The sequence below is a fragment of the Prionailurus bengalensis genome, chromosome D2 (assembly GCF_016509475.1).
Source record: "Prionailurus bengalensis isolate Pbe53 chromosome D2, Fcat_Pben_1.1_paternal_pri, whole genome shotgun sequence".
In the NCBI taxonomy this organism is placed as follows: domain Eukaryota; kingdom Metazoa; phylum Chordata; class Mammalia; order Carnivora; family Felidae; genus Prionailurus; species Prionailurus bengalensis.
In genome coordinates, this window is record NC_057351.1 from 65,277,219 (window position 1) to 65,290,777 (window position 13,559).

Below are 13,559 nucleotides of genomic sequence, written 5' to 3' on the forward strand. Positions count from 1 at the left end.
CATCCCAGCCCAAATTGTGTTTAGAATTCTTTACTAACTGCAGCTCCCATAGTTACATTTTCTTTTCCTGGCACTTCCTCACAGATTTATTGTCACTTTGCTGAGAAAGTATAAAAACTGCCCTGGTCATTTCTTGAAGTCTCAATATCATTACTGTGCCTCTGTGTTCACTGTGTTATTTTTTTTTATCCTGTTAACCTGCCTCATGTCAATTTAATTCCTAAACCAATTGGAAGCACGTTGGAGGAAAGAAGGAAACTTCTTCCTCTCCTACACACGCACCTGATCTGAGTAGAGTGTGCACTCTGCAGTGGCCATCATCTTCCAAGGAGTCTGGTCCCTCCTCACTGGCCACAGCTCTTCCAGGCCATCACCTCTGGCCATCGCAGGGATGACATGTGGCCAGTTTGCCTTTGGAGACACACGTGCATTCTTCACACTTTTGAGAGGTATGGGACAATAGTCAACATACACAGAGAGGAAAGTCATGGAATTTGCATTTACATTTAAAGACATAAAGCAAAGTGGCAGTTGGGTAGCCTGGCTCAGGATGTCTCTGACAGAGTTTACTAAATACGACAGTCTCTGTTTTGAAAACTGTGTTTGAGGAAAAAGTCAGGATAAAAAAAAAAAAGCAGTGATATTCAAGATGAGATGTAAATGTGCAAATAAGGGCAATCGTATCTCTAAGGGATGGCATGGGTTTGTTTCTGTTTTTATTTTTGTTTTGGGGGAGACCGATTTTTAATTTCTCATTAGGCATGCAATATACCCATATTCATTCAAAACTGGTATTGTAGATTAAGGAATTTTAATCTGTCCTCTCCACATTTGCTCTTCAGTTCTTTTGCCTATCCCGAGCTATGGCTCTCTCACAACTCCCATTTTAAAGTTCTCACTACTACTCATGATCCAGTGTAAGTATCACCCTTGTCACAAGCCATCATAACCACCCCAGCCAGAAGGCCCCCGTCTCACCTTTACTTCCCTAGCAGTCCTGCCATCAGATGACCTGCTTCTTCTACAGTCTCGTATAAAGGTTCATGACTTTCTACACCATCTCACACACACTTCTTTATCGGTATCCTGAACATACCAGGTGCTCAGCAAATACCTGTAGAATGAATAGTAAGACTATTTGCATAATGTTGTTAGTGTTGTCCCTGGCCCATAGTATTCCTTACATGTTAGCCATTACTGATACAAATAAGAAAACATTCTAAATACTTTTGTGCCTAATTCTACGGTTTTGTGTCCAATTCTATTCTATTCTATTCATATATTTTTTTTTAAGATAAAGATGTGAATCATCCCCAGGGTCAATTTTTAAAAAAGCTTTTATTTAAATTCCAGTTAGTTAACAGACAGTGTAATGTTAGTTTCAGGTATACAATATAGTGATTCATCACTTCCATACAACACCTGGTGCTCATCCTTAATCCCCATCACCCATTTAACACATCCTCCAACCCACCTCCCCTATAGTCAATATTTAATGATATAGAAGGTACAAGCAAATTCCAAAAAGAAGCTTAATTCCTATTCTCAGATTACGCATTTTGTAGCTAAAGATTGCATGCTTGCCAACACAAAAGCGATATAAAACAAACTAGTATGTCTTTATGTCTTACTAGGAAAACCAGCACCTGATTTAAATAGTGGGTTTCAAATTTCAGGAATTTCTGTACACATATGTGTACGTGAATAAAAGGGAGATAGGTATTTCCTATCATGTGAAATAGAAGGTTTGCTCACTGTCAAGGACACAGATCAATCTATCATCCTTGTTTCCCCAAAACTTTACTCACAAGTACAAAGAGCTCAATACCCTCAAATGGAAGACACTAAAACATTGCCTCTGACCTGGGTGGAGCTCCAGAGAAAAAGCTGACTATGTGTCATCAGAAAGCAGAAAGCACATAGTCTAGATTCCTAGAGAGGAGATTCAAACCGGTCCATCTGCCTCCACATCTTATACTTTCTTCCTCTACAGCGTCTTGCTTTCCATGTCACAATGCACTAGCCTTCATAATTAGGGCCAGAGCCCTGATCAGAAAAGAAAAACTACAACTTTGTTAAAGAAAGTCAATTCTACTAAAATTTAAAATGTCAACTGAAAAAAAAATCTTATACAAATGATCACCAAACCTGGTTTTCACAGCCAATGTCCAGCTAAAATCAGATTTCTTGTTGATTCAGAAATGAATGAACTAAGACTAGAACTCAAAATTTTCCTATGAACTTGTGTTCAGTGAATCACTCAAGTGTTGACTTTTAAGGCTCTCTGAAGATGAAGAGAAGGGGCGCCTGGGTGGTTTAGTCTGTTGAGTGTTCGCCTCTTGGTTTCAGCTCAGGTCACGATCTCAGGGTTTGTTGGTTTGAGCCCCATGTCAGCCTGTTTGGGATTCTCTTGTTTCCCTTTATCACTGCCTCACCCCTCCTTGCTTGGTTTGTCTCTCAAAATAAATCAAAAAATAAACTTTAAAGATGAAGAGGACAGTATGAGAACAATGTAATCACTACTGGAACTAAGGAATGAAATTTGCCAGGTATGTATTAAAAGCATTCCTTTTTCTCAAGATGGAGCATCCATAACCAGGATGTGCCTCTTCCTGAACTCCTCTGAAGTTAACTCATGACGCATAATTTTACAAACAGATCTTAACAGCCTCGGATTTCTATGGTCTACATTAAAATCCACAAGGCGGGCATTAATTTGGGAGTCAGATCAAAAAAGTTTCCAAATTGTGCTCTGTCCCTGACACTCACGTAAGAGCCTGAACATATGACTTATTCTTTCTGAACCATGGTTTCCTAGTTGGTGTAACATAAGTGATCATTTAAGCCTCACAAAATTTGTGAATTTTTTTAAACGATGAATATAATGCATTTCCAAAAAAAATACTGTCCTGGTTTAACTGCCAAGGCTGTGTTGATACATGTCAGGTCTAAAAACAGCTGAAGGAGAAGACATACATGTCCAAAAACCAGATGGTCATGCAATTTGATAAATGCAACATTAATATCATCATAATGGCATAAGTTATGTATGCAGAGGACTGTCTGAGCAATGTTGCCAGTGAGAAAGAGATGGGGGTAAGAAACTGAAACATACAATTATATTCAGCATAAAAATGTGAGGAAAAGATATTAATGCTTACCACATACTTACCAAGAATTTCATCGGGATTAATGAACTAGTGCTAGTTAGCATTTTGAAACTCGGTGGAACAAAGAATAATACACACAACACACCCCACCAGGCAGTGAACAGAATCATATAAAGTTAGATCATGTATAAAATAAGTTGTGTAGAAGCAACACGTTCCTGCTCCTGACAAATGATCTGTTCAGCATCTTGCATGCTACAGTATTCCCTCATTTGGTCCAAATCTTGCCATGGTTCTCATCAAAAAAGTCTTGCCTGTATGCCAAGGCTGCAAATGTCAATACCTGAATTTAAATAATGGCTCAAAATCTTGAAAATTCCTCTGAACTCACTCTCTCAGTCCCCCTCTCTCTGTCTCATATGTGCGCACACACACAGACACACACATATACATAATAAAGAAAGGACGGATCACGTGCAAGGCATAAGGTACATCCTCAAATGGCTGTCCCAAGAGCATCAGCAAAATGCACAGAAAGTAGACAGGAAGAAGAGGAAAAGGAGGTAAGAAAACCATTCAGAATTTTTGGAAAGTTATGTGGGCAGTCTATAATCACCATACCTTTGATTCAGGTGTTAGTATAACCATTAGTCTTTCTACGGCTTTTAGCTAAAGATCGAAGAGACAGATCCAGAGGATGTGTGACACCTATGACCCACTTCTTTCTGGGGGGAGGAAATCAAAGTGGCAAATCATGACCTTCTGATTTTGTTTTCATATTTGGGGTTGATGAACGGTTGTTCCCTTTAATGATCTGAGAGAAAGAAAAGTGTTGGAAGTAGCAGCGACACACGTGTTTAGGACTTGACAACAATAATGTCCTTTCACGTGCGTCAAGATGTGTCATTCTGTCGATTAATCCTGATTGGCACTGACCTTGCTTTACAGATGAGAAATCGAAAGTCAGATTGTGTCAATTTGCCCAAGGTACGTGACAAATAAATAGGGCTGGAATTCAAATCTCCCCTCTATTTTTCATTTCACCAAGTTGCCTCCATTTGAGAGGTTACTTCCGATTCTACGCACTCCAATTCACAAAAATAATAAGTTTATCTCCCCCAAGACGCTGAAACAGATATATCTGGCTAGATGAAACGGATTATTACCTCTTCTCCTGAGGACAGAGAGAGAGAGAGAGAGAGAGAGAGCGCGCGAGCGTGAAGGTATGGGGTGTGTGGGGGGTTAAGATTAAGAAATGACAGACTTCAATCAAGAGAAAGCTCACGAGTTAGCAGACTTTGAGTGCTCAAACACTGACAGCCACCATACCTATTACTTACTACAATAAGTAACCTTAGTAGACTTCCTTCCTGCACATAACCCATCCAAGATTTGAAAAACATTGCCCCTATATGACTTGTAATCACAGCATCTGACCATGCTTGCAACACACACACACACACACACACACACACACACGCACACGCACACACACACACACCCAGGCAATACATCTTAGTAAGTCCTTAAATACGCAAGTATCTGGTTTGCCAAAGATGCTTTTTCCCCTCTCTCATTCTGTTTGAAATCTTTCAGGATGAGGTAAGGGATAATTTGCAGCTTGGACGACAATATGTATTTCTAGACCAAAGTTCTTTACTTCGTACTGGATGTGTTTGAAACTTCCCTTTACAGCCAGAAATTCTGAGTTAACTACTTGAAGAAGGAAGAAAGTTTTAACAATTTCAAATTTAAGCAGAATGAATAATTTTAGTGGTAATGATACTAAGGATGTGCGATTGTTAAAGAAGGCAGGGAGAGCAAAGGTCTCCAGGAGCTCCATGGAAATTATCTCTCCTGCAACTGTTGAAGTAAACGTGTATATTGAACAACATATGAACCGGAACCTGTGTCCTCAAGGCTACACACTAGGGTATTCTGGATGCTCTCAGGACAGGGCTATGAAATACTAAATGTTGTTACTATGATCTGCATCAGTACATTTTAAAAAAAATGTTTAACGTTCATTTTTTGAAAGAGAAGAGGGTGTGAGCCAGGGAGGGGCAGAGAGAGAGAGAGAATCCCAAGCAGGCTCCATGCTGCCAGCACAGAACCCAATGTGAGGCTTGAACTCACGAACCATGAGATCATAATCTGAGCGGAAATCAAGAGTGGGACGCTTAACCAACTGAGCCACCCAGAGGCCCCTGCATCAGTACATTCTAAACCCATGTCCCACAGAATTCCTAATGAACAGATTTTATCCTACAATACTCGAAACTTCCATTTCAGAAGCTCACAATGTGCCTAACTAAAGTACCACGTCTCTGGGAGGGCTTCTGGCAATTATTCTACAAATGAAAACACAGTAGTAGGTGCTAACCAGGATAATCTGTGCATATTTCAAAGAGCAATCTGTTTCCTGATTAAATCCACCACTCACTTATGTTTATTTTTGGTGTGCCCTTGTTCCTAATGTTCTCAATGTCTGCTTGATGGTAGCCTAGAAAACTTTCACACACTTTGTTAATGGTCTTCAATCGTAAACACCAAAGCTGTTGTTTTCTCTGCCCACGAGTTTCCAGGTTCACTTTAAATTGACTCTCTGACAGTGAGGAGCGGCAGATTTCTTCCCCAAATTCTAAAACGTCCTCTGACATGGCCAAAAGTCACTGGCTTTCATCCCAAGCCCACCACACATACTGTCCCCAGTGTCAGCCTCCTGTGATCTATGGATCCCTTCACCTCATAAAGAAGGGTCAATCCTTTATGTATGCTCTTTGCCAAAGGAGGGCACACAGTGGGGGAGGACAGGGGGCTGCTGTCACTGGTGTACTGATGTTTCTAGGACTGGATCACACTGGAAAACAATCAACCATTCTCCAGCTGCAAAAGCCCCAGCTCTAAACATACACATACATACATACATACATACATACACACACACACACACACACACACGCTCTTAGAAGGTCGTGCAGACGCTCTCTGTAACTTACATCTATCTCCTGAATGCCCAGAGGGAGGGACTGCACCAAAGGACAATGCCTGTCACTGCAGTTCTCCACTTTCAATTCCCTTACTAATAATTCATCTTGGACTTACTGGAGCCATGAGTAAGTTTGCAGCAAGTACAGGGGAAATCCTTCCTGAGAATGTCAGACTGCCCTAAAAGTTAACCCTCTCACCCCCACATCCCAGGTACTTAATAACAAATCCACTCTTTGTCTGGGCTTCAGACCATGGTGACAGAGTGTAGGATTTACCTGCTAACTCAGAAGTTTCTTGCAGGGTTGGGGCTTGGAGAAGATGGAGGGCCCGGGGGAATGGAAGCATTTTGGAGGTGATACAGCTCCAGGCAGGAGTCCGGCAGTGGCTTCTTTCTGCACAGTTCCCAAGTCAGAAGCCTAATAGGCCCCTCCCCACCCGACACACCAACACACTTTAGCGCTTACCCCCCTCACCCCTCACCTCTCCGATCGCGCCTCTTCGGGACTCAAGACGCGGTGGTGGTCACCCAGGTGGAGTGGCCTTTGTGTGCGGAGACCCGGTCACCGCCAACGTGCGGATCGTCAGCTCAGCTCCTCCAGCCCCGCAGCCCGTAGCTCTCGGTTACTCTAGCAGAAGAGTTCCAGGGTCCCGCTGAGCAAAGTCCCCCGGGGCTTTCTCGGCAGCTCGACTCCGGCTCCCCGCGCAAAGCCCGCCACTCTCCGGGAGGGGAGGGAGTGGCCGCAGCCCGGCCTCGCGGCTTCGGGCGAGGGCGTCTCCCGGGCGGGGCCCAGGTACCGCGGGACACCTCCGGCGCCGCCGCCGCAGGAGCCCTGGGCGCCGAGGACCCACAGCCCCGCGCCAGCGAGGAGCGCGCTCCCCGGGCGGGGGAGCCGCCGCCGGCTCCCACTTTTCCCGTCGCGGGAGCGGAGAGCAGCGGAGAGCGGGCCGGAGCGGAGGCAGCGGCGCGGGGCCCTCCGCCGGCCGGCCGTGGGGGGCGGGCGCTCAGGACCCCAACTGCGTCCGAGTTGGGCCGCGGAGGGGGCGGGCGGAGGCGGCGCAGGGCGGGGCTTTCCGCTGGCCGGCCGGGGGGCGGGTCGGGCGCTCAGGACCCCGACTGCGATCCGAGTTGGGCAGAGGAGGGGGCAGGCGGAGCGGAGGCGGCGTCGCGCGTTGAATCCCGCGCGCCACGTGGGCGGGAGCCCGAGTCTGGCGACCCCGGCAGGCGCGGTCTCTGAGTGGCGGGGACTCCAAGTCCGCGCCCTGCTCTCCCCACGGCTGGGAGCGGGCTGGGAGCGCCTGGGACCCTCCCCTCCTGCTCTCCGCCCTTCCCTTTGTTCCCCTTGTGTCCTCTCCTCCTGGAGTCCAGATTTCCTCTGCAGCCAGGACTCTTGCCAGCGTCTTTGGCTGGAGAGGGATTGAGGGATTCCTTGTCTTTCCCTTTAGTCTCTGTCATTTGGAACCTTGATCTAACCCAGAGCACAGGCAATGTATCTTGGCCTGGGACGGTCGCCAGAGGGACAGTAGAGGGAATGGTGTGCGGTTGTATGTGTGACGATAGATAGATAGATAGATATTCCATCATCTATCTCTCCAATGATGGTATGTGTATCTAGAGGTTTCTCCATCACTCGCCATGCTTTGCTCCCTTTTCGTGATCTTCTATAACATTCATTCTAAACCCAGTCTTTTTGCATAACTCATTTGAAAGAGCACTTTGCTACTAGCCATGTTCTAAATGTTTTGTGAACATACCCTTCCACCTTCTTTAGGACAAGACAAAGTCCTGGGTGAAACAAAAAAGGAGCTCAGACTGTGGGCGTGGGACCATTTTGGCTTTTGCAAACTATTACAGTCCCGTGGCTTAGCACAAAATCCAAGATTTAATAGGAAATCAGGAAGATACTAGAGACATGTATTGATTGCACCTGTTATAATAGTTGAGTAGGTTCACCGGTTCCTTGTATCAGTCTTTACCCTTCTAGTAAGAGACAAGCCTTCTGAAATCTTGGGATAAATTTTCATACAATTTACAGCCTTATATTTGTTTATAAATCTGCCACTAATTTGCTGTGATATCTCAGGAATCATCAGCTTGGTTGCTTAAACTTGAAAATGAAAGGGTTGCAAATGGAGAACATTCCACAAAATAAAGGACCAATAGAATTAAAAATGGCATCATCCGGAAGGACAAATAAATTGAAGAACTGCCCCCAGTTAAAGGAAATTTAGGAAACAAGAAAACAAATGGCACGATCCTGGATTGATTCCTAGACCAGGAAAAGGACATTAGTGAATCAACTGGCAAAATTTGAATCAGGTCTACAAATCACTTGACAGTATTAAATCACATTTAATTTCCCAGTTTTGAAATTGTACTATGGTTGTATGTTTTTTATTTGTGGAAGCTGAATAAAAAGTACATAATAATTTTACTTTTGCCACTTTTTGTAGTCTGGTACTATTTTCAAATGAAAGTGGAAAAAATGGGGCGCCTGGGTGGCGCAGTCGGTTAAGCGTCCGACTTCAGCCAGGTCACGATCTCGCGGTCCGTGAGTTCGAGCCCCGCGTCAGGCTCTGGGCTGACGGCTCGAGCCTGGAGCCTGTTTCCGATTCTGTGTCTCCCTCTCTCTCTGCCCCTCCCCCGTTCATGCTCTGTCTCTCTCTGTCCCAAAAATAAATAAACGTTGAAAAAAAAAATTAAAAAAAAATGGCCTTAAAAAATATGACGAAATGATTAGATTAAATGACCTTTAAAACCTTTTGGAGACCAGAATTCTTCGACTGTGGGAGTATAATATAATATCTTCCAAACCAGTTCTCATGCTGCTGCTGTTATAAAGTTCAAATGGAGATGTTAGGGAGGAAAAATGACTTCGGAAATTGCAAAGTATTTTTTAAATTCTAAAACTTTTCAAATTGACAGTTTATTTTTAGAAGGGTGAAATGCCTTCAGATTCCTGCACAGCCTTCACAAAAGTAATAACACTCCTGTATGCACATGTAAGCACCTAATATTCAAAAAATAAGTGTCAGAAAGGCAATAGCCACAAAAATAAAATAGTAAAAACATCTTTTAAATATGTACTTTGTTTCCTTTGCGGTAACTTCATTGAAAAATATGATGGGACCACTTTAAATAAAACAGGGGAACAATTACTTAATAATCAAACCTTTTTTTGACTTCTGTAAGATGTGTTTTTGGAAGAATCTTTTTTTTTAATGTTTATTTATTTTTGAGAGAGAAAGAGCATACGTGGGGGAGGGGCAGAGAGAGAGCAAGACCCTGAATCCAAAGCAAGCTCCAGGTTCTGAGCTGTCAGCACAGAGCCCCAGCTGGAGGTGGAACCCATAAACCAGGAGGACATCATGACCTGAACCGAAGTCAGATGCTTAATCCAGTAAGCCACCCAGGTGTCCCTGGAAGAATCTTCAGATTTACTCTTTAGATTAATCTAATATGAGCAAATGTAAGCAAAACAGTCATCTCAACCATTAAATTTCAGTGTTTCTATGAACAAGAAAGTGTCATAAATGGTAGATTAGTTCAATCATTAAAGGAGCCTAGAATATTCTTCCCAAAAATACCCATACTACCCATGAATAAGAGTTTATCCTTGGAAAACAGACCTGTGCCCTCCTAATAAAGCAACATGCCTGTGGTCCTTCTCCCTCCCTGAGCCACAACTACTATTTGTGAAAACCCAGAAAACCTGTTTCACTCTTTTCTCACAATGGTTTTAGAAATTCGCAGATGCATTTGTTTAGTGTCCTTTCTAAAAGCCTTCCTACCTACTCTCTAGGCATGATAAATGTGTGAAAATTATTTCACAGCTGGGAAACAAGATTGCAAGTAGGTCCCTATACAAATATGGAACTTTGTTTTACCCATAAAGCAAATGAAAAAAGAAAGAGAATAAATGCATTGGAAAGATAAGAACTAATGTTGATTCTGAAACAATGTTTTTAATATTCTAGTCAGAGATTATTGATTATCTGCCTAGCATAAAAGCAAAAATGCATATCCAGACTGAAATAGTTTCCAGAAAAAATTGGTAAAGATACACATGCTTTGTTTTGTTTTGGTTTGGGTTTTCCTCCATATAAATGTTACTTTCCCCAACCTCCCAAATACACTTTCTAGGACAATTCACTTATAGATATGATCCAAAAATTCATTTATGGAAATTTACTGAAAATGGGCATTTTTTGATGTATATTTAAAAATTTTAACTGTATTTTGCAGAGCTGTTGTGGATTTACCAAAGAATTACAAGGATATTCAAAGAGTGGGATCTTAAGGTGGGCATTCCTCGGTGAGAGTGGCAGGAAGAGGCAACCTGGGACCGTTGCCCACCTTGTATCAAGTGAACACACAGTAACTCAATGTGGAGTTTCACTCATAAAGAAACCAGTCATTGTCCCTACCTCCAGACCAGACCAGTGGGTCAGATATTTTGCCCACAGGGCGAGGCAGCCCAGAGAACAGAGCTCTAATCTCATCTCTGATCCCCAAGAAATTGATTGCAATTTCAATGAAGTACAGAGAAGTTCAAGCCTAAGAGCGTTCTGAAAAGCAGTAAAAGTCATGGTGAAAGGCAATTGGGAGGAGACCTATAGATTCATTGATGACAAAGGCTACCGGGGAGTTGTCCTCATTTTGGTGGAGACAAATGAGGACAGTGCCAGCTGGGAAGAACTCTCTTGAGTCAAATATCGGTCACAGACCTCAGGAACTATCCCTTGAAAGGAGTCTAAATTTGATTGGATTAGTCTGTAAAGGAAGTTACCTCTCAAGGAACTATTGAAAACAACAGAGCAACTAGTTAGCAATTTAGTGGAGCTAACAACTGTGTGTGATTAGGAAAAGAGAGTGCTCCACCATAAGCACCATCACTCTAGGGTAACTGTGGACAAGTCGGTGTACCCTGAAGAGCAAATCCGAGGCTTCACATTGGGCGTGTGGTGGGGCCCTGGGGTTGCGGGGAAGATAGATTTAGGAAAATAATTCGGACAGTTAACAAAGAGAAAAGCAAGCAAGATAGTAATACTAAGGCCTGGGAAGAGAAAGAAAGTGCTAGAATTGTTCCAATGTATTATTCAAAATGTCACACACACACACACACACACACACACACACACAAATACTGGAGCCCAGCAAAAATGTGGAAAAGAGTAACCCATATACTAGGGGAAAAAAAAACAGATTATGGAAAGCGCCCATGAGAACATTCAAGTGTGCCATATTTCTTTTTAATTGAAGTATAATTAACATACAATATGGTATTAGTTTCCCATGTATAACATAGTGATTCAGTAATTCTATACAAAATAAATATAATCATCACAATAAATGTAATCACTATCTATCACCAAACAATGCTATTATAGTATTATTGATTATATTCCCTATGCTGCACTTTTCATCTCCATGACTTATTTATAACTGGAAGTTTGTACCTCTTAATCCCCTTTATCTATATCAACTATCTGCCCCCCCCCCCATTTCTCCCCTCTGGAAAACATCAGTTTGATCTCTGTACTTAAGAGTCTGTTTTTGTTTATTTGTTTCGTTTTTCAATTCCACATGTAAGTGAAATCATTTGTCTTTCTCTGTCTGATTTATCGAATGTCAAATTTAACAGACTTAAAAAAGTACTCATTAGAGTACTCATTACTCACTAAAAGTACTCATTAGGGAGGCCTGGGTGGCTCAGTTGGTTAAGCATCTAACTCTTGATTTCAGCTCAGGTCATGATCTCATGGTCGTGTTGGATGCAGCCCCCTGTCAGCCTCTGCAGTGGGCATGGAGTCTGCTTAAGAATCTCTCTCTCCCTCTCCCTCAGACCTTCCTCTGCTCAGTGCATGAGCGCTCTCTCTCTCTCTCTTTCTCTCTCTCTCTCTCTCAAAAAAAATAGTCGTTATAAATATGCTCAAAAACACTAAAAGAAACACTGATTAAAGTTAAAAAAGTATGATGATGATATGTCAAATAAGTAATATCAAAAACAGAGACAGAAATTATAAAAAAGAACCAGATGTAAATTCTGGAGTTCAAAATTACATACAATAAAAAATAAATTCATTAGAGTGCTCACCGGTAGATTTCTTCTGGCAGAAGAAAGCATTTGATGACATTAGATAGATGTACAGAGATTACACAATACAAAGAACACAGAGAAAAAGAGGAATAAAGAAAAATAAACAAAGTTTCTGATAAATGTGGGACACTATTAAGCTCCCCAGCATGTTATAATGAGAGTGCCAGAAGGAGAGGAGTCATAGAAAGGAGCAGATAAAATATTTAAAGAAATAATGGTAGATAGCTTTCCAAATTTGTTTGAAAATTTCAATCTACATATCCAAGAAACATAACCTTATTAGATTTTCCAAAATATTTATTTTATGGCATGGCTTAAAACACACTATTAAATCAAAATAATCTTGAAATCGCCTAGCATATTTTATTTTTGTTGTTCCATTTCATACATTAGTCTTGAAATGAACCATCCCCAAGCAAACCCTGTAGTTCTCTAACATACTAATCCAAATTAAACAAAACAAAACAAAACAAAACAAAAAACATGATGTACCAAATTCACAAAGCCAACTCTGTAAAGCATACATGGAAAGAACTAATTGGAGAGCCCAAATTGTTCATTATAATTTCTTCGGGATCATTCGCTAGAAGAAGGGCAGCAAGAGAGGTGGACATCTTTCCAAATGTTTCCCTAAGGAATAGTGACAGGCCATGTCAGGAGAAGACATTAGTTCTTTTCATCTAGTTTCAAAGAGCTTATCCAAAGATGAATGAGGTTAATTGAAGCCAATTCACTAGATTTAGGGGCCTACTGTTCCAACAGAATATATTTGTATAAATTGAGTAGCGGCCTTTGCAGTAGCAGAGAAATAAAGTCCCTTTCTCACAGTAGATTTTGAGTTGACGTAGTCTTCAACTGGAGGAGAGGAGAGATTTCAATGGTAAATTGAATTCAAACTTTTGACTCAACTTGGATTGGATATTCTAATTTTTGATTGAAATTTGCTTTGTGACTTAAAGTGAGATTTTCTCTTCCCAAAAAATGAACATAAAAGTCATGAACCTGGAGGACTTTTACTCAGGGCCAGAAAAAGATCTGCTCCTCAATATTGTAAAGGAATAATGAGAGATAAAATAAAGTTGCATTTTGATTATGCCATAAGTCATGCTTAATCAATATACTGGTTTCACACATGTTGCATCTTAAACAATTTGCCTCAAATTCAGGATGCTTAATGAGCCAGAGCTCAGCTAATAGCAAGTCTGTTCATGGACAAATGCCAGATTTTCAAGGCAGCATCAGCTGTGAGTGTAATTTTTAAAACCTTTTGTAATGATTTGGAGTAATTTTGCAACAGCAATTCAGCATAATGAATGAAGATTTTCTGCCTTTCAGTGTAATCCTTTTTTTGAAGTCTTAA

General features: G+C 41.7%; 1 protein-coding gene across 1 annotated transcript in view; it reads right to left on the bottom strand.

Annotated features, from left to right (window-relative positions):
• The window catches only part of LOC122492632 (translation initiation factor IF-2-like), an 87,059-nt gene that overhangs the window by 70,493 nt on the left and 3,007 nt on the right, over nucleotides 1–13,559 (bottom strand). The window contains exons 2-4 of the mRNA XM_043596118.1: nucleotides 6,582–7,505; nucleotides 979–1,114; nucleotides 283–439 (exon numbers count right to left, since the gene is read on the bottom strand). Of these exons, the coding sequence (XP_043452053.1) occupies nucleotides 6,728–7,505 (778 nt within the window). The 3' untranslated portion in view covers nucleotides 283–439; nucleotides 979–1,114; nucleotides 6,582–6,727. The remainder of the gene's footprint in view (nucleotides 1–282; nucleotides 440–978; nucleotides 1,115–6,581; nucleotides 7,506–13,559) is intronic.